The 26,647-nt window shown below is 42.6% G+C and overlaps 1 protein-coding gene across 1 annotated transcript in view; it reads left to right on the plus strand.

Moving 5' to 3' along the window:
* LOC144495002 (endoplasmic reticulum aminopeptidase 1-like) overlaps nt 1-26,165 on the plus strand; it is a 63,567-nt gene extending 37,402 nt beyond the window's left edge. Inside the window, exons 12-19 of the mRNA XM_078214762.1 lie at nt 1,609-1,688; nt 4,635-4,818; nt 8,945-9,101; nt 10,970-11,154; nt 14,713-14,874; nt 15,449-15,589; nt 17,672-17,753; nt 21,152-26,165. Of these exons, the coding sequence (XP_078070888.1) occupies nt 1,609-1,688; nt 4,635-4,818; nt 8,945-9,101; nt 10,970-11,154; nt 14,713-14,874; nt 15,449-15,589; nt 17,672-17,753; nt 21,152-21,304 (1,144 nt within the window). The 3' untranslated portion in view covers nt 21,305-26,165. The remainder of the gene's footprint in view (nt 1-1,608; nt 1,689-4,634; nt 4,819-8,944; nt 9,102-10,969; nt 11,155-14,712; nt 14,875-15,448; nt 15,590-17,671; nt 17,754-21,151) is intronic.
* The last annotated feature ends 482 nt before the right edge of the window (nt 26,166-26,647 follow it).

The raw sequence follows: 26,647 nt of genomic DNA on the forward strand, positions 1-26,647 counted from the left end.
AATATCCCTTGATCTATTTAGCTCCAAGAGCTATATCTAATTTCTTCTTGAAATCACACAATGTTTTGGCCTCAACTACTTTCTGTGGAGTGAATTCCACAGATTCACCACTCTCTAGGTGAAGACATTTCTCCTCACCTCAGTCCTAAAACGTTTATCCCTTAGCCTCAAATTATGATCCCCTATTCTGGACCCCTCACCATCAGGAACATTCTTTCTGAAGTTACCCTTTCCAATCCTGTTAGAATTTTATAAGTTTCTATGAGATACCCTCTCACTCTTCTAAACTCCAATGAATACAATCCTCACCTTCTCAGACTCTCCTTGTCAAGCTCCTTCAGAATCTTGTTATATTTCAGTTGTTTCACCTCGCATTCCTCTAAACTCCAGAGTATCAGCCCAATTTTCTCAGCCTCTCATCATAAGATAACCCTCTGATGCAATTTTCTCCATCCCTTGTGCGAGTACACCCAAGTCTTTCTGAACAACGACTTCCATTGGTTTCAAGCCTTTGAAAGGTACTCTGCTTTTCTATTCTTACTACCAAAAACTTCACACTTCTCAACATTAGTCTTTGTCTGCTACCTTATTGTCCAGTTACTTAACTTGTCTATAGCTCTGTTCAACCTCTTCTTCTGCCCCTCACACCTTACAGCACCACTTAAATTTCTATCATCAGCAAACTTGGATACTTCACTTTCAGGCTCTTTGTCTAAGACATTGGTATAGATTGTAAATAGCTGAGGCCCCAGCACAGATTCTTGTGGTACTTGACTAGTGAAACCCTGCCAACTTATTACACTGTTCAACCCTACTCTCTGTTAACCAATCCTCCATCCATATGATCCCAATTCCACGAGCCCTTATCTTGCATCTTGCACAGATTACTCTTCCCTGCAGGGGCAAGAGAGCAGGAGAGATGGCTGTGGCTGGTAGTGTACCAGTGATGGTGTATCCCTTTACAGGCCCAGCTTGCTCCTTCTCCAGTGTCTCCTCTTGGACTTGTGCTGATCTTGTAGCCGGTTTTCATGCGGATCCACTGTGGAATCGGCCGGTTCTGCTTCATCTTCTTAGCGAGGAATCGCTTCATCCTGAAGGTTTTGTGGGATGGCATGGCCGCACGTCCACTCCGGCAGGAGGGATTTGTTCCTCCGGTGGGGAGGAGGGATCGCCCGCAGAGTGGCGGCGGAATCCCCTGCCCCCTCCCTCCCCACCGATCGGCCGCAGACTGGCAGCGGAACCCCTCCAACCAGAGGATGATCTGGGTCCCATCCCCCTCGCCCTCTGTCCCCCGACCAGAGGATGACCATCAGAGAGCCGCTCTCTCCGCTTTCTGCTTTTTTTCCTTTCACGCCCGGGCGCGCTCTCAGATTTTTTTTCGAACTGCGCATGCGCAGTTCAGAGCTCCGATCGGTCCGCCAGCGCTAAGCCCCGCCCACAGCGCAAATCGGACCGGAGCCGGCAAAACGCGTATGGGCGCACTGGAAAGAGGATTCCAGGCTCGGATCTATTTGACGCCCGGATTCGGCACTCAGACTCAAAATGGTAAAATCAGGCCCATAATGTGACCTGGAAAAAAATGATCATTTTATTGTGTTTCTTTTGTAGTTATCTGTGGCAAATTCCACTAACTTACATTACAAGCCATTCCCAAACCATCCAGCGGCACTTGATGAGGACTGAAAAAGGTAAATGACATTTATCATGTTTTAACGTGATTTGAACTTCTCAACAATTAATGTTATCTCATATTGCCGATAGGATGATGAGTCAATGCACTGATGCACGCACACTCAACGTGCTTTAAAAGAGGCATTAAATATTCTGTAAATATTAGGAATGAGCAAAGGTGTATTTTTTCAATCCTTTTCCACCAATTTAACATACAAAAATACGAATATATGAATTGGGAACAGAGTAGGCAGTTTGGCCCCTCGAGCCTGCTCCGCCATTCAATAAGTTCATGGCTGATCTGATTGTGGCCTCAATTCCACACTTTGCCTTTTCCTGATAATCTTTGACTCCCTGATAACATAGAATCATAGAATCCCTACAGTGCAGAAGGAGGCCATTTGACCCATCGAGTCTGCACCAACCATAATCCCACCCAGGCCCTACCTCCGCAATCCCACATATTTACCCTGCCAATCCCCTGACACTAAGGGTCAATTTATCATGGCCAATCAACCTAACACACACATTTTTGGACTGTAGGAGGAAACCGGAGCACCCGGAGGAAACCAATGCAGACACAAGGAGAACGTGCAAACTCCACACAGACAGTGACCCGAGGTTGAAATTGAACCCGGGTCCCTGGTGCTACGAGGCAGCAGTGCTAACCACTGTGCTACCTTGCCGCCCAGGGCCCCTTTGACCCATTTGTTATCTGAGGATCTGTCTTCCTCTACCTTAAAAATATTTAATCACCCTGCCTTCAGTGCTCACTGGGGAAGTGACTTCCAAAGATTCACAACTCTCTGAGGGAAAAATATTCTTCTCACCTCCATCTTAAAAAGGAGATCCCTTATTTTGAAACTGTGTCTTCTAGTTCTAGGGCAGAATTTTCCAGTCCCGCCCGTCACAGGAATCTTAGCATGCAGGACATGGACCATGCAAAGGTCCATTGACCTTCGACGGGATTTTCCAGTCTTGGGGTGAGAATGGCTGGAAAATCCCATCCCTAGTTTCTCCCACAAGGGAAACATCCTTTCAGCTTGCATCCTATCACATCCCCTCAGAATCTTATATGTTTCAATAAGATCACCTCTCATTCTTCTGAACTACAGAAGATATAATCCCAACCTGTCCAGCCAATCCTCACAAGATAAACCCCCATCCCAGATATCAGTCAAGTTGTCTTTCTCTGAACTACTTCTAATGCACTTATCTCCTTTTCTTAAATAAGGAGACCAATACTGTACATAGTATTCCAGATGTGATCTCACCAACACCCTACAACAAACTACAGCAAAGCATCCCTATTTTTATATTCTATTCCCCTTGCAATAAACGATATTCCATTTACAAATTTGCATTTTAACAACTTAATCATTCCATTTGCAAATTATTCTCTTATCTCATTCATTTACAGTTGGAACACGCATCTAGGCTGTGCTTGCAGAGATATCCGGAGCAAATGGCATCAGAGCGAAATAGATCTTGATTGATATTCACATGCATGCTCTCCCAGGAGAGATCACTAGATACCAGTCAGCAATAAGAATCCTGGCTGATTTGTGTAGCAACCCTACCCTGATCTTAGCTAAAGTCACCTAACTGCACACAGATGGGGATAACATTTTAAACCTTCCTGATCTCAGTCACTCCGCTAGATGTTTTAACAATTGGAAAATAATACTTTGTGACCTTTCCCTTATCCCACTCCTCCTGTCTGATTTATATTTTCAGGAAAAACTGGCTATGTTAAAGGTTTAATGTTTATTTATTAGTGTCACAAGTAGCCTTACATCAACAGTGCATTGAAGTTACTGTGAAAATCCCTTAGTTGCAACACTCCGGCACCTGTTCGGGTACACTGAGGGAGAATTTTGCATGGCCAATGCACCTAAATCGCACGTCTTTCGGACTGTGGGAGGAAACTGGAGCACCTGGAGGAAATCCACGCAGATATAGGGAGAACGTACAGACTCCGCACAGACAGTGACCGAAGCCAGGAATCGAACCCGGGTCCCTGGAGCAGTGAGGCAGTGCTAACCACTGTACCACCATGCTGCCCAGTGATTAAGACCTCCAAATTGTACTGAACTGTGCAAGAATCTCAATGTATAGTCAGCAAATGATGTCTGCAATGCCCTGTGTACTGCACGCAGTATCATAGTTCAGAAAAGTAAAAACATTCTACAGATCAACGGTAGAATTTTACACTGTGCTGGGGTCCCTGTCATCCACTCCCAGCCTAAATGTTGGCGGCAAGTCCACCCCCTCTCTGTTGGCTTGCTGCATAGCAGTTTAACAGCTGACATATTGGGGAAGAAATTCCATCTCAAGAGAGCTGCCAGCTAACTAAATGGGCGGCAGCTGTTTGGTCCCAGCTGTGCCTATGGGTAAGGTGTCCTCTGCTGGGATTACATCCAATCCCTAGTGAAGATTGTCACTGGAGCCAGACATTGAGTTGAGTGAGATAGAGTTCCAGAAGCCTGAAAATCCTTCTAACTTCAACCAGGCCTCAACTGACTACTTTCTGCAAAAGCTTTTTTTCTCTGCAGCAGAACCATTCTGCATCCAGACCACATGACCCTGTCAATCACTCTGATCAGAAATCCCAGGGGAACTTAAGTAAACAGAAGTCCATTAGGTCTACTTAAAATTAACACTTGTAAAGTTGCAACGAATAATTATCTTGCTCTCACAAAATCAGAGCTGCATTCCCTCCAGACATACTGACTGCCTGTAGAATAAACTTGAACATTTAAACATTCCCCTTAAAAAGAAAAACTATATCAATTGCACTACTATCATCACACAAGACCAGATTTTATTAAAAAATTAAGCTTCTAAATGTGATCTATAGAGGCTCACAAAATTGATAATGTTTCTTTAAAAGTGCCTTTGATTTATTGTGTTGCTAGACTTGTTCTGTAGGAAGGTTTTGATTTGATTTCTCTTTCATTCAGATGCTATCACTCTTCCGGAGGAAGTGAACTGGATAAAGTTCAATGTGGATATGAATGGCTATTACATTGTGCATTATGAAAATGATGGATGGGATATCTTAATCAAACTACTGAGAGGAAATCACACAGTCCTTAGCAGCAATGACCGAGCTAACCTGATAAACAATGCCTTCCAGCTTGTGAGGTAAGGAATGTAATTGCTTTTCATCTAGTTTCCATTTGCTTCGAAAGGAGATTCACAAGGAAAGCTTTCGTAGTATGTTCAGCTCAGGCATCCTGGTTGGTAAAGATAATGATGTGGAGATGCCGGCGTTGGACTGGGGTAAACACAGTAAGAAGTTTAACAACACCAGGTTAAAGTCCAACAGGTTTATTTGGTAGCAAAAGCCACACAAGCTTTCGAGGCTCTAAGCCCCTTCTTCAGGTGAGTGGGAATTCTGTTCACAAACAGAATTTATAAAGACACAGACTCAATTTACATGAATAATGGTTGGAATGCGAATGCTTACAACTAATCCAGTCTTTAAGAAACAAAACAATGGGAGTGGAGAGAGCATCAAGACAGGCTAAAAAGATGTGTATTGTCTCCAGACAAGACAGCCAGTGAAACTCTGCAGGTCCACGCAACTGTGGGAGTTACAAATAGTGTGACATGAACCCAATATCCCGGTTGAGGCCGTCCTTGTGTGTGCGGAACTTGGCTATCAGTTTCTGCTCAGCGACTCTGCGCTGTCGTGTGTCGCGAAGGCCGCCTTGGAGAACGCTTACCCGAATATCAGAGGCCGAATGCCCGTGACCGCTGAAGTGCTCCCCAACAAGAAGAGAACAGTCTTGCCTGGTGATTGTCGAGCGGTGTTCATTCATCCGTTATCGCAGCGTCTGCATAGTTTCCCCAATGTACCATGCCTCGGGACATCCTTTCTTGCAGAAAGGATGTCCCGAGGCATGGTACATTGGGGAAACTATGCAGACGCTGCGACAACGGATGAATGAACACCGCTCGACAATCACCAGGCAAGACTGTTCTCTTCCTGTTGGGGAGCACTTCAGCGGTCACGGGCATTCGGCCTCTGATATTCGGGTAAGCGTTCTCCAAGGCGGCCTTCGCGACACACGACAGCGCAGAGTCGCTGAGCAGAAACTGATAGCCAAGTTCCGCACACACAAGGACGGCCTCAACCGGGATATTGGGTTCATGTCACAATATTTGTAACTCCCACAGTTGCGTGGACCTGCAGAGTTTCACTGGCTGTCTTGTCTGGAGACAATACACATCATTTTAGCCTGTCTTGATGCTCTCTCCACTCCCATTGTTTTGTTTCTTAAAGACTGGATTAGTTGTAAGCATTCGCATTCCAACCATTATTCATGTAAATTGAGTCTGTGTCTTTATAAATTCTGTTTGTGAACAGAATTCCCACTCACCTGAAGAAGGGGCTTAGAGCCTCGAAAGCTTGTGTGGCTTTTGCTACCAAATAAACCTGTTGGACTTTAACCTGGTGTTGTTAAACTTCTTACTGTGGTAAAGATAATGACAGTGTAAAATTTACTCGAGTTATGTGTCGTTTAAATCTTCACTATGTTCGATGGGTGGTGAAGAAAAGTGAGTTAAAATGATGTCATGGTGGCCAGATAATTTAGGATTACTGCTAATGTAGAACATACTGGACATTTTAGGCATAGTGGCCTGTTTCTATTGTTCGCTGAATTTTGGGAATGTATCTGAATAAGTTCTCGTGAGGCTACTTCATGTTTGGTTTTGTTTTACCAAGCATAGGATTTTCCAGAACTGCCCATTGCCAGGATCATCCAGTCCTGCCAAAAGTCAATGGAATGTTGGCGGGGTTGCTGAATCTCCAGTTGTGGGTCCCACCATGACAGGGCCAAAAATCCCAGCCCAAGTCTTTTCTTTTTTTCTCATGGGGAATCATGGTGAAGTAAACAGAGCTTTCGGTTACCTCACCGAGTAGCCATACTGTGCCTGAACATTGGTGGATTATTTGCTACGGAGATCATCGCTGGGCTGTGCAACTTCACTAAGAAATCTGTGTCATGTTTGTTGGTACCTAGCACAGTTTCTCTAATCCCTTATACTCCAGGTCAACTCTGAAGCATTTGGTTACAGTGATGTTCGATCTAAGTTAGTTGCAATGCTGCATAATAATGCGTAAAAAAAACCAAATTAAACCTATTTAGTTGCTTTATTCTTTCATGGGGTTTGAACACCACTGGTAAGGGCGGCAGTTGTTGCTGATCTCTAATTGCCCTCAAAGTGTGGGGGTGAGCTGCCTCTTCAACCGCTGCCATCCATCTGATGTAGATTAACCCAGAGTGCTGTTAGGAAGGAGTTCCAGGCTTCTGACCCAGTGACAGTGAAGCAACTGTGATATAATCTCAAGTCAGGATGGCTTGGAGGGGCCCTTGGTGGCAATGATCCATACGCCTGCAGTCCTTGGGGGCATTTTACTCTGGAGTTCGCCACAAGCTCAAATGGCAACACGGACACAAAATCCCACAAGAGCTGAAAAACAAGAATCTCACCAGCAAGCTCTTGTCTTCTGATTTCCACCCTCCCACACTTTCCCTGCCCTGCCAGTGTGATGACCTGGGTCACACTTCCATTTTCTTGTGCAGATTGCTGCACAGTGTGGTAAGAAAAATCATCAGTGTAGCCGGTGAGTTGTACACTGGTTTTCTTGCCACAGCCAGCACTCTATACAGAAATGGAAAAATTCTGCCCCTTATCCTTCTCGGTGGTTGAGGTGTGGGTTTGGAAGGTGCTGTCGAAGTAGTAATATGGGAATGAATATTTTGAGTCAGTTTTGGCCTTTGAGCAGCCATCTGTTCTGATGGTAATGAGCTGCTCTGATTTTGAATTATTTCATTAGAATTTGTCAGGCAAAGCTGTAGATACCAAACAAGGATTCTGTTGCAGCTGACTGTTTTAGACCCTCAGGAATGTTGGCTAGCTGAGACATTAGCAGAACGGAGAAGGGTGCATTAACTAAGGTGAGATGTGGCCAATTTTGTAAGTGTTCTGGCCATTTTCTGATTGGAATGTCAGTACAGAAGGGCAGAGGTTCATGCTACAAACTCTGCCCATGTGTCTTGTGAAACTACAATCAGGGTCTTTACTGCATTAAGACTCTGGCTTTCACAAGTCATTTCACAAATGAAAATCACTCGATTGAGTGGTGTTTGCTCCAAAGTAATAATGCACGTGTTAGAATGAAATTTAGTCCTGAAAATGACTACTGCATAGAGAACAGCTTTAAGAATAAACTAATACATATATTAATCTGTACCATGTCACAGAATAAATCAAAGCATATTGCAAATGAGGAAAAAATGCATAGAAGCTTTATTGTTCATGATATAACCATGTTGAGATTGATAAATACTTCTTATTCATGGATTATTTATTTACCTAGTATGGTGCAAGCTCTTTTCTGTGGTTTCCATCCATTATATTGCACAAACAGCAATTTCCACTCTATTGTAATTTACCTGATAAAATCAGTGCCTAGTATCTTATTGATGAGGAAAGCACTTTGATTAACTTATGAGTTCTTACAGGCCAAATGGCATTTTCTATCCTCTGATTTCCGTGCGCTGGTGAAGCTTGGTGAAACTGTCACATTTAAGCATGTAATGCTGCATTTTGGCACTGCAGTGGCCAACTGGGCAAATGCAGCCTGAATGATTCTCTGGTGCTCAGTAAGTAAGTACAGTGTGTGATGCTGAGTGACTAGAAAGGTCCTAAGTTAATTCTGTAGTTTAACAAAAAGCAAAATGCTGCAGATGCTGGAAACTTAATACAAGAATAGAAAATGCTGGATTTGCTCAGTGTGTCGGGCAACATTGTGGAGAAAGGAACAGGTATTGCATGACCTGCTGTGTTTTTTTATCCTGTTATTTGACAACAAGTGAAGATCAATAAAGCAATGCTCATCTTACACTTCACCAGGTTAAAGTCCAACAGGTTTATTTGGAATCATGAGCTTTTGGAGCACTGCCCCTTCATCAGGTGAGTCAGCGCTCGTGATTCCAAATAAACCTGTTGGACTTTAACCTGGTGTTGTGAGACTTCTTACTGTGCCCACCCCAGTCCAACGCCGGCATCTCCACATCATCTTACACTTGGCATTTGTTGCTTGGCTTTTGCCGCCCCTTCCACATGACGCCATAGTTATGTCTATCAAATCATCTCAGCAATTGTTTAGACAGCAAAAGTTCATCATAACTGTGAATCATACTGCATAGAAATGGCTACCACAACACCCTAACTTGTTAACTTTTGTGTCAATTAGTATAGGGAAGCTGCCTCTGGACAAAGCCCTTGACTTGACGCTATATCTGAAGAATGAAGTCAACACCATTCCAGTGTTCCAAGGCATGAATGAGCTCATACCCATTTATAAGCTTATGGAGAAGAGAGAAATGGTGGAAGTTGAAAATAAAATGAAGGTACAATTCATTACAGTGACGATGTGGTTCTGTGTAATGGGGCACCGACTGTCAGTAAAGAACAACTTTGAAATAATGTTTATTTTTCTTGTGCAATTTAGTAATGATGTCCTTTGATACTATGAAGGACTTGTCAGTGAAACCATTCAAAACCTCAGCCCTCCACTATTTTAGCAGTTTTTATGGAGGCCATGTTTCCCAGGTATTGAGGAACTCGGTCGGTAAAAGGAGGTCAGAAGGACAAGATCCATGAGATATGTTAGTTTCGAGCAGTGCCTCAGCCCCATGATGTTCATCATTTTACAGGCAAAAGTTTAAGCTGTCCTTCTGTCAATTTCACCAGGATATCCAGGAAGCCCTTACTTCTGGGTTTCTGGAAATGCATACTTCCCAGACAATCCCCACAGTATCTGTGCCGGCATGTATGGCCTTTGACAATCCAGAGACTGTAAAATCTAGGCCTGAACATTAGGAGATGATGCCCACTCTTATCAGTGTTTAAGTAAAGTTCCTGCCTTTTTGAGGTGGGTGCTTCCAATGTTATGCCTTGGCACAATGTTAATGGAGTTCCCGGTAGGGTGAAACTGCCATGCATTTTTTACTATGGGCGATCTAGTTTAATTTACTGCAATTGGAAACCTGGTAGAGGTGCCCTACATTGCCTTGCCTGTTATTATACATATATAATTTATCTGTTGTTTTTTATACATATATATATTACACACTTTATTAGTGTAATATGGTTGAGATTTGGAGTATTTTGGAGTGTCAGGCTAAAACAAGTTGTGTTGTTGGATATAGACTATCTCACCTGGTCATGTGCAGCATTGGCATAGGTTGCTGTTCCTGTAGTGATGGGCAGTAGGGCAGCGGAGTTTCCCCTCTTCAGACAGAATTACTGCCCATAGGGCCCATTTCGTATCACCTCCTTGAAATTCTGCCCTCTGCCGAGGAATGGCTGATCACTAATAGCTAACCTAACCAAAACCAAGCCAAACTAGTAGTTGTGAATACTTTGTGAGCAGGTGCTACAATGATGCAATTAGCATGTAATACAGAGTGTAGCTGGACCGTCACCTGAGTAAGAATAAATACATACAACTTGATTTTAAAAATAATATCTTGCTATGTAGCTTTTCTCCACCTTGAGAGTATATTGGCTCATTTTATATCATCCTAAGTGTCCAATTTTCTGTCATCTTCAAGCTAATGAATTTTGAGAAAAATAATTTGGTGTTTCCATGTTAAAAAATACATTGACACAGTTCGATCTATTTGGTAACATACTGTTCGGTTAGACCAAAGCAATGCTTCAAAATCATTTTGTTCTTTTAGTATATATTATAGCAGTGTCATTTTCCAAGCGCGACACTTCTCTATTGAGCTTTTCATTTTAGATACAGTTGGATTGGACTGGGAGAGGATGGGGGATTGCCAGTTGTTCACATATCATCGCAAAATTGAACAACTAACTAAAGAAATTCTGGAATAGACTCTGGCCAGCTTTTATCTCCCAGATTTAATTTTCAGACATGCCTTGAATGGGAATCCAACAACCCCATTTTTGCTTTTATATAATGTTTGCAAATGTTTGCTTTCAAAACACCATTGTCAATGAGAAATTGCACTCTATTCACTTTGAGCCAGAATTTGAAACTATTTCAGTTTAATGTGATGAGTATTCCCTTACTATTGTTTATAGGAGGTTCTGTACAACATGACTGGAGCACCTCTCAAGCCAGATCTTAAATGTTGCTTAATGCTGTGAATGGTCCAGAGTCTTGCAATAATAGTGCAGTGAGAAAACTGATAAGCTCCATCTATAACTCAAGTAGTCAACAAAATTCTTTTGTTCTGTTCTACATCAGATGTATATAGTCAATTTATTGAAGAATCTGATAGACCAGCAGTCATGGAGTGATGATGGTACTGTTTCTGAACGGTTGCTGCGCAGTTCACTTCTGGTATTTGCCTGCGTTCGAAAGTACCAGCCCTGTGTTGACAAGGCTGAAGAGTATTTCAAGAAGTGGATGGATTCCAATGGTACATTGAGGTTGGTACTAAGCGCCCTCTGAGGAGGATCAGTAAATGATTCTGTTGTCAAACCACCAGAAGGTAAAATAAGAATAAAACTCCACTCATCTATGACATAGGCATCAAATCGAGCCACAACAAAGGTATATCTGGCCCAGATGATTCTGTAACATTCTACTCACTAATGCCTGGGAACTGATACCAAAGTTGGGAGAGCTGTCCTACCGACAAGTCAAACAGAAGCTTGCCAAAGTCATATTGACAGGATTGTACTATCTTTCAATATATTAGATAGACCTTCCTGTCATCATCCCTGGGTATGTGTTCCACTTTCACAAATAAAACATAAAGGCTGGAATCTTATCACCATTCACACTGCCAGGATTTTCCCACACCACTGCAGTGAATGGAGATTTGTTTGGCTGCCAAATTCTCCAACCAGGCTGTGGCGGGAGCGTGGCGTGAATGGCAGGTAAAATCGTGCCAAAAGTCATTCTAAATAACAACTCCCTTTAATTTTGGTGTTTGCATTTTTACTAACTTTGTCTTACGCACTCCCATAGAAACATAGAAACTAGAAGCAGGAGCAGGCTATTTGGCCCTTTCAGCCTGCTCTGCCATTCATTTTCATCTTGACTGATCATTGAATTCAATATCCTGATCCCCCCTTCTCCCCAAATCCGTCGATCCCTTTAGTCCCAAGAGCTATATCTAATTTCTTCTTGAAATTAGACAACATTTTGGCTTCATCTACATTCTATGGTACTGAATTCCACACATTCACCACGCTCTGGGTGAAGACATTTCTCCTTACCTCAGTTCTAAAAGGTTTGCCTTTTATCCTCAAACTTTGACCCCTAGTTCTGGACTCCCCCACCATTGGGAACATTCTTTCTGAATCTACCCTGTCTAACACAATTGGAATTTTATAAGTTTCTTTGAGATCCCCAGTCACTCTTCTAAATTCCAGTGAATATAATTCTAACCGATTTAGTCTCTCCTCATATGACAGACCTGTCATCCCAGGAATCAGTCTGGTAAACCTTCACTGTACTCCCTCTATAGCAAGGACATCCTTCTTCAGATAAGGACACCAAAACTGCACACACTACTCCAGATGTGGCTTCACCAACACCGTATACAATTGCAGCAAAACATCCCTATCCCTATACTCAAATTCTCTCGCTATGAAGGCCAACATACCATTTGCTTTCTTTACTGCCTGCTATACTTGCGCGCTTACTTTCAGCGACTGATGCATAAGGACTCCAAGGTCTTGTTGAGTATCCACCTCTCTCAATTTACACCCGTTCAAGTAATAATCTGTCTTCCTATTATTGTGACCAAAGTGGACAATCTGACAATAATCCACACACTCTGCCTGTCCAAATCAAACTGAAGCATCTGTGCAGCCTCCTCACAGCTCATCCTCCCACCCAACTTTGTATCATCTACAAATTTGGAGATAATACATTCAGTTCCCTCTTCCAAATCATTAACATATAATGTGAAAGTTGGGGTGCTAACACAGATCCCTGTGGAACCCCACTAGTCACTGACTGCCAATCAAAAAAAGACCCATTTATGCCAATTCCGCTTCCTATCTGCTAAGCAGTGTTCTAGCCACCTCAAGACATTACTTGCAATCCCATGTGCTTTAACTACATAGTAGTCGGTTATGTGAGACCTTGTCGAACGCCTTCTGGAAGTCTAAATAAACCACATCCACTGGTTCTCCTCAGTCAACTCTACCAGTTACATCCCCAAAAAATTCCAATAGATTCGTTAAGCATGATTTCCCTTTTGTAAATCCGTGCTGACTTTGTCTGATTATGCCACTGCCTTCCAAATGCCGAGTTATGAAATCCTTTTTGATCGGGAGCCTTTTCAATTCCATATGAACCTTTCCATCTGGTTCCCAATTCTCTTTTGATCTTTCAACACAAATTGTTTGCATGATACAGGCTGTGGGAATTTCACCACCTGCACTAATCTAACTCATGCAGCACACTGTGTTCTCTCAATCCGATCCTGGTACCATTATCAAAACCACTAACAGGAGCACCGTTGCAATGCAACATTAAGGATCATTATCCAGTTGTGGTGGAATCTCTCCTGGACCAAGACCATGCTGCAGAATGTCAGGTTGCAATTTCCTGATCTACTGTTGCCATCAGCTCCTCTTGAGACCTCTTTCTCCCTTTCCCATCCATCACCATGGTCTCATACATCATGATTCACCAACCCACGTAACCCACTTCTACATTCCCCTCCGGATTCACTGCACAACTGAAACTGCCCTGCTAGACCAGGTGATTCCTACCACACTAAACTTATTTCCTCCTATCTTTGCACTATCATAAACATAAGAACATAAGAAATAGGAGCAGGAGTAGGCCATCTAGCCCCTCAAGCCTGCTCCGCCATTCAATAAGATCATGGCTGATCTGATAGTGGGTTCAGTTCCACTTACCCGCCCGCTCCCCACAACTCTTAATTCCCTTAATGGTTAAAAATCTATCTGTGACTTAAACACATTTAACGAGGTAGCCTCTACTGCTTCATTGGGCAGAGAATTCCAAAGATTCACTACCCTCTGGGAGAAGAAGTTCCTCCTCAACTCTGTTCTAAACTAACTCCTCCGTATTTTGAGGCTATGCCCCCTAGTTCTTGTTTCCATTGTAAGTGGAAATAACTTTGCAGCTTCTACCCTGTCTAGCCCCCTCATTATCTTATTTGTCTCTATAAGATCTCCCCTCAACCTTCTAAACTCCAATGAGTACAGGCCCAGTCTACTCAATCTCTCCTCATAAGCTAACCCCCTCATCTCTGGAATCAACCTGGTGAACCTTCTCTGTACCCCCTCCAAAGCTAATATATCCTTTCTTAAATAAGGGGACCCAAATTGTACACAGTACTCTAGGTGCGGCCTCACCAGTACCCTGTACAGTTGCAGCATGACCTCCCTGCTTTTATACTCCATCCCTCTCACGATAAAGGCCAACATTCCATTTGCCTTCTTGATTACCTGCTGCACCTGCAAACTGAGTTTTTGTGATTCATGCACAAGGACCTCCAGGTCCCTCTGCACAGTAGCATGTTGTAATTTTTCACCGTTTAATTAATAGTCCATTTTACTATTATTCCTTCCAAAGTGGATAACCTCACACTTACCAACGTTATACTCCATCTGCCAGATCCTTGCCCACTCACTTAGCCTATCCAAATCTCTCTGCAGACTCTCTGTGTCCTCCACGCAATTTGCTTTCCCATTCATCTTTGTGTCATCCGCATCCCGCCTTCTCACCTTTTCCAATCCCTGACAGCTATATCCACGGCATCTGCTGACAATCTTGCTGCACTCGTGAATGGAATGAAAATCAGACTGAATTTCTGACTGTTCTGGAATCTTTTTACCAGCTGGAGACCATGCGACAACAGTGAAAATTTACCTATTCACCTGTCTGTTCTTTCCATTGATATTTCCTGACCAAAGTATTTGCAGGATTTTCTGTGTCTGTTTGATTTACATTAGAATTTAAGGTTGTAAACATTTTTCTTTCTCTTTGTATGACAGCTTGCCTTCTGATGTTACATTAGCAATCTTTGCGGTCGGAGCCCAGACGACAGAAGGATGGGACTTTCTATTTGCGAAATACAGAAACACGCTCTTTAGTTCTGAGAAGAGAAAGATAAGGAGTGCTCTAACAATCAGCAAGAATACAGAGAAACTTCAGTGGTAAATTATGTTGAGCATTTCAAATTAACATAATGATTTCCTTAAATGGAGGCAATTGTGTTGGTTATTTTCAGGAGGCCTCCCCTGTAGTAGCATGGTTTAGTGAAAATCATAAATTCTCTGGACAAGCATTGCTAATGCAGACTCCTTTATAAGGTAATCCTTTTATATGGGGTCTATAAGCTCAGTTGGCTGGTTTATGATGCAGAGCAAACACACCTCAGTGTGAGGGGCAAGGTTGAGAAGACGAGGGGTCTTCATGAATAAACTCAGCCAGTACAGGATTTGAACCTGTGCTGTTGGCATTGCTTTGCATCACTAATCAGCCATTTGGGCCAACTGAGTTAAACTCACCAAAAACATTTCGAGCTAAGCTGAGACTGAATACTGAGAAGTTTTGTATCGGAAACATTATCTTACATACTCTTCTTTTCCAAAGAGACGTCCATTTTGTGATCAATTTAGATGATACCTGTAGGAACATTCAACTCTTTCGGTATAAATCACTTTGTATAGCTCTGTTACGATCTCTGATAGTCCCTTCTCTTAAATTATTTCCTTCTCTTATAACCAGGTTAATGGACCAAGGTTTGCAAGGTGATATTGTCAAAACACAAGATCTGCCTTCTATTGTTATATCAGTAAGCAGAAATCCAACAGGATATCATCTTGCTTGGGAATTTGTTAAGAAGAACTGGAACAAGCTGATAGAAAAGTAAGTATCATTACACAAGTTTCAGCCCAATATAAAGTAAAGTGTATTTATTAGTCACAAGTAAGGCTTACATAAACACTGCAATGAAGTTACTGTGAAATTCCCCTAGTCGCCACATTCCAGCGCCTGTTCGGGTCAATGCACCTAACCAGCACATCTTTCAGACTGTGGGAGGAAACTGGAGCACCCGGAGGAAACCCACGCAGACACGGGAAGAATGTGTAAACTCCACACAGACAGTGACCCAAGCCGGGAATCGAACCTGGAGTTCCTGGCACTGTGTGGCAGTAGTGCTAACCACCGTGCCACTGTGCCGCCCCATTTTTCAACCAATATGTCGATGTTGGTGGTTATACTCCACTTGAGCCTCTTCCCATCCTTCATCATCTAACTGTATCAGTGCAGCTCCCTTTTCCCTTCTCACTAATGGGCTTATCTGGCTTCCACATAAATGCAACTGTACTGTCCACTTCAACTACTTCCTGTGGTAGCAAGTTCCAATAATAATAGCAGAGAATGTGTAAATCAATTGTCCTTTATTCAATTAATATTCAATACAATATTTTATCACAATATTGCTGAAATCAAATCTCTTCATCTTGTACACATCACCCTTTACTCCTGTTGTGATAAATTGTGATTGCTTGAAATTTGGCATTTTTGTGTTTGTCCCATTGAGAGTAAGATATAAAGCTTTGACAACTTTTTTCAGCCATCTTAAAATATTCAGTGTTAGTAAGTTGAATGTTTTATGTGTTTTATACTGACGTGCCAAAACAATACGTTAAAGTGGCTTGTTTCAATCTCCTGCGGCTCAAGTGTCACCCAATTTGATGAGGAATGGGAGTCAAAGCATCGAAATAGCCTTTGACCTCCTCCAGACCTATGTAACCAGGCAGGCTGCGAAAGGCAAATAATTTTTGATTTCAGTATTATTTTCTTCTATTAAAAAAGAGGAATGCTCTGAACAAAAAGCGATACAGTGCTTTTAAACCTTCAGCAAATCAATGATGCTGTCTTTTCGAGGCCACTAGATGTCAGTCCTGAGACAGTAGAAATTCTCCATACTGGAGAGAGCAGGGAGAGAACTGGTAAAACATGCCCCACCTACATATGGACATACGAATTAGGATCAGGAGTAGGACATTTGGCCCCCAAACCTGTTCTGCCATTCAATAAGATCATGGCTGACCTGACCTAACTTCAACCCCAAAGTCTGTCCACCATCTATAAAGCACACAAGTTGGTGCTGGTCATTCACTGTTGTTTGAGTAGAATCATTCATGGTGTTGTGTCTTTTTTTAAAGGTGAAAATGAAACAATTTTGCTCTAGAACTTTAAGATTTTGTTCCAACAAATTAGGAATCCATTTTCCAGATTTGGCTGAGTAAGAAGTCTCACAACACCAGGTTAAAGTCCAACAGGTTTATTTGGTACCATGGTCTTTCGGAGCGCAGCCCCTTCCTCCGAAAGCATGTGCTACCAAATAAACCTGTTGGACTTTAACCTGGTGTTGTGAGACTTCTTATTGTGGCTACCCCAGTCCAACACTGGCATCTCCACGTCAGATTTGGCTGCACCATTTTGTTTGCCACGGCCGTTCTTCATCTTGTTAATCCCATTCCCTTTGCCTCCTTTCCTCATATGCCTTGCATGCGAGCACCAGTCTCAATTATCCAGTTCTTGTGACTGGAAGAGGAAATCAGTTTTAAAATGTATCGACAAATAATGGATCCAACACTTGGAAAGAGAGAGGATGATAATTTTTGTTTACAATCACAGAAGCATGTATGGTGGTCGAGGCAGCAGGGCTGGATCTAAAAGTAGATCCATTGGCTGAAATCCAAGGTCCAGTCTCTTGGCGAGAGAGGATATGACATGGGTTCTATAGGGGGGTGGGGAGAAGCATAAAAATGATTGCAGGAACAGGGCATTGTTCTTTTTGAATAAGATCACACAGGATTGTTGGATTGGAGATGTCTGGTTGTTTGCGTTGAAACATTGCACACCCGTCTAGTTTTTGTAAGGTACAAACAATGTTTTCATGGAATGCTGCCATTATTTATTTACTTTAATCCTTAGGTTTGAACTAGGATCACCTTTAATTGCACATACTGTGACTGGTATTACATCTCAATATTCAACAAGGCTTAAGCTTGAAGAGGTGGGTGACATTAGAAAGTCAAAAACACTATCTATGTTACTTTTCTTTTATAAATTATATATCTTTGTGTGTATACTATATATATATAATATATATATTAGATATATATAGTGAAAAGCAACTCTATATAAAATAGAACAGTATTGATGTTGGTTACTTTTTTTAATGATCCTGCCTCACACTAACTCTGCTATATGAAAGCCATGTAACCATCCAGCAATGCAAAGTCCAAACTATGGTTCTCTCAAAGTCCATAGTCTTTTTTCTCATTTTCCACTTGCGTCATTTCCTGCAGCTCCTCCCCTGCTACTGTAGGTCGCCATATGGACAATAGCAGATCTCCAGCATCTTACTGAAGGGTCATTTTCCACCTTCTTCTTATGTTCATGGGCAGCATTTGGGAGAGGTGTTGAATTGGGGAAATATAGGATGACAAGTGTCATGATTGAGGATGACTTGCATCCACTCTGGTTGGATCTAAAATGGCTGATAAGTCCAATGCACAATCTGTAGGCTCTACCGCTTGTGAGGCAAGTATGCTTGAAGGGTTTGATAGATAGGTTGTTTGGAGGTTTGTGCTCTCTTTCCCACACCGTAACTTTGACTCTGCAAGTTCCCATCAATGTTATTTAGTGCTCTTCTGTATGAAACTTCTCTATTTTGGTGTATCACAAGCCAGGGATTTCCATGATTCAGTGGGTAATTTTAAGTTATTCAGGGATGCTTGAGGACATCCCCAAAGTATTTCCACTGTCCTCCTGGATTTCTCCTGCCTCAGCCGAGCGGTTCAGGAGTCTGGCCACAGGCATGTGAATGATATGTCCCATTCGGCAGGACAGATTTTGAGTGATTAGCATCTCAATGCTTGGTAAATTGGCTTGGAAGAAGACACTCTCTTTTGTTGGACCACCGTTCTTGCCACCGGATCTGCAGGCTCTTATGGAGGCACTACTGATGGTATTTCTTCAGGGCTTTGGGTGCCTGCTGTAAGTTGTTCGAGACTCTGAAGCACATTGGAGTACAGGGATCACTGCTGTCCAATAAACCAGGACCACCATCTCAAGTTTGATATCCTGGTCTTCAAATTCCTCAGTTGGTCAAAGGTTGAGTTGCTACATTGGAGGCAATGCTGAATTTTGTCACATGTCTGCCTTTGTCAAGAGGACTCTCCCAAAATAGAGAAAACGTCTCCATTTTCCAGGAACTCATCATTGATCTTAATTTGCTGCAGGAGCAGTTTGGAAGAGGAGCTTAGTTTTTCTGAGTGTTCAGTGAAAGGCCCATTTTCTCAAATATATCAGAGAAAGAATTGCCAATGACCTGGAGCTCAGGCTGGGATTCTCCAACCTCGCTGTGGCTGGGATTCTCCAACCGCGCCCGTGGCTGGGATTCTCCAGTCCCGCTGCAAAAAACGGAGAGTTGGCTGAGCGCCAAATTTTCCGCTCTCGCTGGCAGCAGTCATGGGACATCCGAGACCGGAGAATTCCGGCCTTAGTTTCTAAGGGAGTGTACTCTCAAATATTATCCACATGCTGAAGCTCTGTGACTGAGGTTAGACTGCTTCTGGTTTTGGATTGGAGATGGCACAGGTTCTGTAGATTCTGTTCTGTAAATTATCTCCATGCATGAGAGTAAGTTACTAGAGGTGAGGTGCAGTTATTACAATGAGGAAAATGGAGTTGGTGCAATGACACCCCAGCCTTGTTTGACCCCAATCTTTACTGAGATCGGGTTTGTGATGATTCTATTGGTGAGGATCACGGTTTGCATGCCGTTGTGAAGTAGGTGGGGAATGTTGATACATTTCTGAGGACAGCCACATTTGAGGAGACTCCATAATCCTTCCCAGTTGACAGAATCAAAGATTTTTGTGCAGTCAAAGAAGACAATAGGGGCAATTCTCCCCGCTGGGCGCCATGGCCTCCGCGTGTCTCAGGGGCAACGTTTTTTAGCATCATCAGCTCTGCGCTGGAAATTGGCGTGGAGCTGATTTCAATATTTAAATCAGAATTTAAATCCCATTAGCGGGCCCGGGATTGAAGTCTCCGGGACCGCTCGCGTCACCCCCTTCCCCGCCAGGAGTGGTTCACTCCAACAGGGTTTATTACTGCTCCCCACAAATGGGGAACCGGTGGCCCAACTCCTTTGGAGGGAACAGAGGCCATGGAGGCCTCCCCCTAGGAGGTTGGGTGTAAGTTCGAGATGCCCCTTGGGCAGTGCCAGCCCTGGTCCCTGGCATTGCCCAGGGGGTAAACTGGCAATGTCCAAGGGGCACCTTGGCACTGCCCACTGGGCATCGGGCAGTACCAAAGAGGTCGAGCCAGAGGGGGGAGGGCCTATGGGTGGGGCAATCGATGGGGTGGAGGGGGGATCCAAAGTCACTCTGCACAGGGATTGGTGGCAGAGGGAGGGAGGACGGTGACTGGGGATGTCCATTGGGTGCGGCGGGGGGGGATGTGTGGTTGGGGCTGCTGGAATGGTGGGGGGAGGTATCAGGGAGATCGGTGTGGGCGGGGGTGGGATCTGGGGGGGGGGAAGACATTGGGGCTGGCTCAGAGTGGTCCAGGAGACTAGCGATTGGGGGTGGGAGGGGTTGGAGGGGCAGCGATGGGGAGTTGCAGGGCTGGCCAACGATCGAGCTGGCCAGCAATCGAGAGGCCGGCAGTGCGGGGCTACTGCGCATGAATCGATCTCCGCACTGACAGATTGGCGCAAGTGCAGTGACTCACTCAGCACTATGCTGCCGACCTCTTCAGCTGGAATAGACCTCCCCCCCTGATTTTCAGAGGGAATCCTGCTAGGGCGCTCTGTACTGCTCAGAGTTTCAGAGATTCATTCTGAAATTCCTGCTAAAACAACGATTTGGGGACTTAATATTTATTTGGGAAAATTCCAGCCCATGTACCTGGTGATGTTCCTTGCATTTTCCTTAAATTTGCCATGCACACACATCTAGTAGGTTTGTTCCTCCTTTTAGCCAAGGATTTTCAAGGCTACATGTGGCACTCCTACTGCTGCCTTTGCTGTGATCAGTATTGACCAGACGGTAAAATGATAATCATTTGACTTAAGGGTTTCTGCTATCACCAGGGGATCTCTGAGTTTCCTATTTAAAGAAAATGATGCCAAGGTGTTTTTCTCTCTTACTCTCCCTTCCTCGTTTCCTGCAGCTTTCTTGCAGCAGTGCAGTTTTTAGCTGATGATAAAACCATGTAATGATTGGAACAGATCACAAGATGTAATGTTGCAGAAATGTGGAATGTGTATTCTTGTGTGCCGTATTTTCTTGTGGATTTCTTGCCTTGTGGCTTGTAGAGTATGTCTGATTATCATTTGTTATCCAGCCTACCTTTAGCTTCGCTAAAAGAGAAAAATCTCGATTATTCTGTGTTTTTTAGGTGCAATCATTTTTTGAATCCTTGAAGGATAATGGTTCACAGCTCCGGTGTGTTAAACAAGCCATTGAAACTATTGAGGAGAACATCCGGTGGATGGACAAGAATTTTGTTAAGATCAATACATGGTTGGAGAATTTAAAATCTATCGAATAATTCAACGACCATCATCCCGTGTCCTTGCTGAATGCCTCAACTCCTTTGAAAAGACACTGTTCTTTCCTATAGAGTTGTCTAAAACTCTGTAAACATCTTAAAGTTATCATCATTTGGGTAAAAATGATATTCAGCAGGTTTGAAATCCATATGCAGTGATACCATTGGTGACGCGGGAATATTGTCTTTATTCATCAAATCCGGACTAAAAGGAAAATGATTTCAAAGCACTCTGTGAAGCCCAAGGTCAACTGTAGCAGGTATCACATCTGCTACAGAGTGAATATTCACACAAGACAGCACAAGACTGGGATGATCAATTTTCAAAGGGCTCTTTTATTTGTTACAGTCACATTGAAAAATTATGCCACACATGGGCTGGAATTTTACCCCCACGCCCGCCCCGATTCCGGGAGCGGGCGAGGCTCGGAGAATGGCATTCTCCATTGGCCTCAGGCGGGATCGTCTGAACCTTGGGAGGATGTGCCGGTAAAATTCCGAAAGTCCACAGTAAAACATGTCAGGACTTTTTGAAGAGGATTTTACTAGATTCAGAAATATTTCTTGTTTAAAATCCCACGGTGTAACTTTCAGAGCAAACTGCATTCTTAAGAACAAAATAATCTGCTTTGAAATGACTCCCCTAAATGAAATATATATTTTTAGAAAATATTATGTCCAAAGAGCATGGCCTGTACCAAACCTTCCCTTATCTCTACAGGTAACTTCTCCAAGAAAACATTTTCAAGGTACCAGCTACAGTACGTTCAGGGTAAATGTGATTGGCAATTCATACTACTTTGGATAAGAAATTTTGAAGGATAATGGTTCACATTTGCAGTGTGCACATGATTGTATTTAATGCTGTTTTGAAACCTTTTTTACACCTGTCATTGCTGAAATTATTGGATAGTTTTTGCCTGTGCTAATATATCTACTCGCCATTAATCAGTCCCTTCCCCTTAGAAAAGTGGCAGACAGGAGGAGCAGCTACAGTGGACTAGATTTTAGTTCAGCTTCAAATACTGCCTGGACTGATTTGAATAAACGTCTCTGCTGTTGCAAGGATCTTGCTTGAGGTTAGCGTCAGTCCAGTTCCTACCACAGCACAAAACTGGTGGAAAATGGTGCGCTCATTCAGGGAAAGGAAACAGAAGCATCTCCTTTTAGGGATGCTCTTCTGAGGTTGAAGTTGAATCATATTGTTAGGACAGAGAACTTCACCGTTTTGAAATCTGACCTTGAATATCTGTCATTGTTGGGTGTTTGCAGTGGAATATGCCTGATTCCCAATATTAATATCTCCTCTCGATGGAGGCCAAAAAAAATGGAAGTTTAAGGACAATGGTCAGAATTCTCTGGCCTCCCATCAGTGGGTTTCTCGGCAGTGTGAGGCAGCGTGCCATTCACTAGCGGCTGGATCTCCTGGTCATGCTGCTTTCAATTGAATTTCCCATTGTAGCCACCTCACCACCAACAAATTCTCGGCAGGGTGCGCACATCTTTGGACTTTGGGAGGAAACCAGAGCACCCGAAGGAAACCCACACAGACACAGGGAGAAAATGCAAACTCCATACAGACAGTGATGGAAGCCAGGAATTGAACCCGGGTCCTTGGCGCTGGAGGCAACAGTGCTAACCACTGCGCCACCATGCTGCCCATATCTGCTTTGCCAGTCTATTCCTGTACCCAAAGCAACTCTTGACCCACCCAACCCAACTTGGCCCAAGCCACCTGGCCCAAAATCCAACAAGATCTGAAATCTGGCATGACTTTGGTCCCAAGGTTGCCGCTTTTGAGACACAGCTTGTTATTTTCTCAATGAAATTTGTTGCAATCTTAACAAAATTCATTGGCCTGAATAAATTTTTGATTTATATGTAGAGCAATTTACGATGTTCCCAATCACCGAGTTCATTTAACATTTACAGGTTGAAATATTTCTGCAATAATGCCTGAAATTAATTAAATGGAGCAGTTTTGGAATGTCTTGAGGAGGAGATATTCATATGCCAGCCTTTTCATTTTGAAGATGAATTGTGGCAAATAAGATTTTTTTCTATGATGGATCTGTGATAATATTTTTTAAACTTGCGATGTATTGCAAGGTTTGGTATGTACGAGGTTAATTCTCCAGGGTACATACAGCATCTTTTTAAAGCCAGAAATCTGAAACCATTTGCAAGCCCCATTAGAGTTTCCTCAAGGTACTTGTTTATTTAGACTTAGACCTTTGTGACAAAATAGTATTTTTGCTCAAACTGTTAGTTATTAAAATAAAGTATCTTTATGTACAATCTCAAGCAACTTTTGCTGCTGTGGAAAGATGGCTCGTTTAACCAAATGGTCTGGAGTGTCATTCACACAGTCAGGGCCTTAGCCACATGTAGTGCAGAGCCTCCTCATTTCCACTTCATCAATGAGTAGATTCTCATCTTAGGAAAGTAAATTAGATTTGACAACCATTTGTGAGTTCCTTAAAGAAATGATCATTGGTTGGCTGGAATGCTCAATGATTGGCTACTTGGATGGCCAGAACACAGACTTAAAGGGAACAGATCACAGAGTGACATTTTCAGAATTATTATTAAGGCAGCAAGTAGAACAAGCCTGAGGCAATTCAGCTTTGTAATCTGTTAACTTAAAGAAGTATTACCTCTGTTTTTGCCCTCACATTTGGAAAGAAAGTAAGTCGGACCTTTATTGTGAAAAATCAGTGATGCTGTGTTCTGATCCAGAAGAATAATTAGTCATTACCTGAATGTTCAGTTGATAAAATTGATTTTAACCCTGAAATTAAATGTCAGTTCACACAATTAGCAGGAGTTGAGCTGCTGGTATATTCATCAAGAAAATCCTATTTTTTGAGATGGAATGAGGGGAACGTTATCTGAATATTTTTGAGGCGTGAATTAGGTGACCTATCACAGCTAATCAGATGTTTAAAACCTAGCATCGGATATCAAAGTATAGGGAGTCTCCTGTTGGGAGATGGCTCTTAAGTTGTGGCAAATGATCAGGGTTTGACCTTTAATGTGATTTACATTGTGAGGCTATTTTTCTTGTTCATTCTTTATTTCTGGATTGTAAATATTTTGCAGATATGCCTTTTTGTTAAGTTAAATGTTAAATGAAGGCTGTCTAAAATTTAAATTTCTCCCATGATATTTTACTGAGCTGCTATTCAATGTGTGAATCACTTCTGAATCACAGAATTATTACAGTGTAGAAAAAGGACATTTAACCCGTCGTGTCTGCACCTGCCCTCCAAAGTGCCTCCCCCTGCCGTTTCCCCACATCCCTGCACATTGGTTCTATTCAAGTAATCATCCAATGTCCTCTTGACTGCCTCGATTGAACCTGCCTCCAGCACACTCCCAGGTAGGGCATTCCAGACACGAACCACTCATTGTGTGAAAATGTTTTCTGACATCACGTTTGCTTCTTTTGCAAATCACTTTAAACATCTCATTCTCAGTCCTTTTACGAGTGTGAACGATTTCTCCCCATCTACTCTACCCAGTTGTTAAATAAATTAAAAATACTTCTTTTTTTCTGGACACGGTTATGATCTAAGCCCAGATCCTATAGTGAGGGCCCACATGTTGCCTTTGGCAGGCTAGTACATCTGGTCTCACCAAGCATGCTGCTGATTCTGTATTGGGTCCCTCGGTGGGCCAGGATTGAGGGAACCCTGAGTCACTGTACCCTCTGATTAAGTGGTCTTGAAACAGTTTTGTGCAAGTTTTACCCCATCCAATATCTGTCAGAAACCCACACACAGAAACAGGATCTGGTGCATCTGTCCAATTTCCACACTGCCAATTTTAAACAGACTGGCTTGAAGTTCCTAGGTTTATTCTGTCACCATTTTTTGAACAAGGATGGTAAAATTTGAAGCTGTCATACAGTAGAACTTGATGGATTTTGAATGTGTTCAATAAGGTGCTTGGTTATTTCAATCAGATCCTGAATTAATTGGAGGAACACTTACTGACTGAATTTTACAACATATGCATGGAGATATTTTGTAGAAAATGCTTTTGGGATACAGACTGGTAATGTTGAAATTTCAAACCTAATTCAAACGCAGACACCAGAATAGCTAATATCAGTTATACAACACAGATTGGCTTACAAATTATGGATTGTTTTTATCTTTTTATTTTTGTTCAATTGAAGTAGTATTTTGAATATAACATTGTGAGCAATGTGTTAGAATGAAACTTGAGAAACTTATGCAAGTGATGGGAACAGTAATTTAACTGAGTCCATAAGGGGAGTGATTTTCCAAATGAGTCTGGTCGATAGGGAGCCTAGCCACCTGATAGTGTCTACTTGGAAAATTATTCCTAATATTTTCTAAATTAAATTAGCCTTTAAATAAGTAGGGTAACTAGCCATTCAAAGTGCCTCTACCAAAAAGAATTCAGCAAGCGTTGGATTGTTCGCCCACTAATAGGGAACTGTGAGCTGGATTTAGACTGCCGTGAGACAGGTTAGTTTTACCCTACTGATGATTACAAAGTGTTGCTGCAATAGTAATCCTGCTCAGTATGAGAGGAACCGCAGGTTCAGACATTTGGTGTATGTGCTTGGCTGAGGAGCCAATGATGCGAAGTTACCATCTGAGGCATCCTGACTGAATGTCAGAATCCTGACTAAAAGGTTGTGGTAAGTGATTACATTTCCTAAGTACTTAATTAGTTGTAAAGCTTTGAGGAGGCATCTCAAAATTGTAAAAAAAGACACTGTATAAGTACAAGTTTTTTTCTTTTTTAGGCAAGATGATTTTTGTGATTTCATTTCTTTTCAACTGATTTCCTGCAAGTGTGAAAATAAAATTGCATTTGTTACTAACAGTGTTGAGTTTTCACTTGTGTAATCGTTGGCTCATTATTACTTTTGCTGTTTAATTCTGTAAAAAATTATTTTATCGGTAATACGACGATCAATATTTTAGAATCTTCAAAATTTCCAGCACCTCAATTTATTTTGACACAGCATAGGCCAGTTCTTCAACATTTGAATATTGAAACTCTGAATGATAGCGATAGATAAAATAATGAAATGTAGTACTCTTGGTACAATGAAGTTAGTTTTAATTTTCCATGAAGCTCTCATTATTAATTTATTACTTTATGCACAGGCTAGGGATGCCGGTGATGGCCATGGGGAAGGGGGGGGGGGGTTGGATGTAGGTGGGTGCCAGCTCAGACTATGTGGGGGGTGGGGGGGGGGGGGGGGAGAGAAGGGGCCGATGATCAGGGAGGCGTGGAAAGTGCCAATAATTGAGGGCGATGATTGGGGGAAGAGGCCAATGATCGGGGGAAGAGTCCATA

The sequence above is a fragment of the Mustelus asterias genome, chromosome 6 (genome assembly GCF_964213995.1).
Source record: "Mustelus asterias chromosome 6, sMusAst1.hap1.1, whole genome shotgun sequence".
NCBI classification, from domain to species: Eukaryota; Metazoa; Chordata; class Chondrichthyes; order Carcharhiniformes; family Triakidae; genus Mustelus; species Mustelus asterias.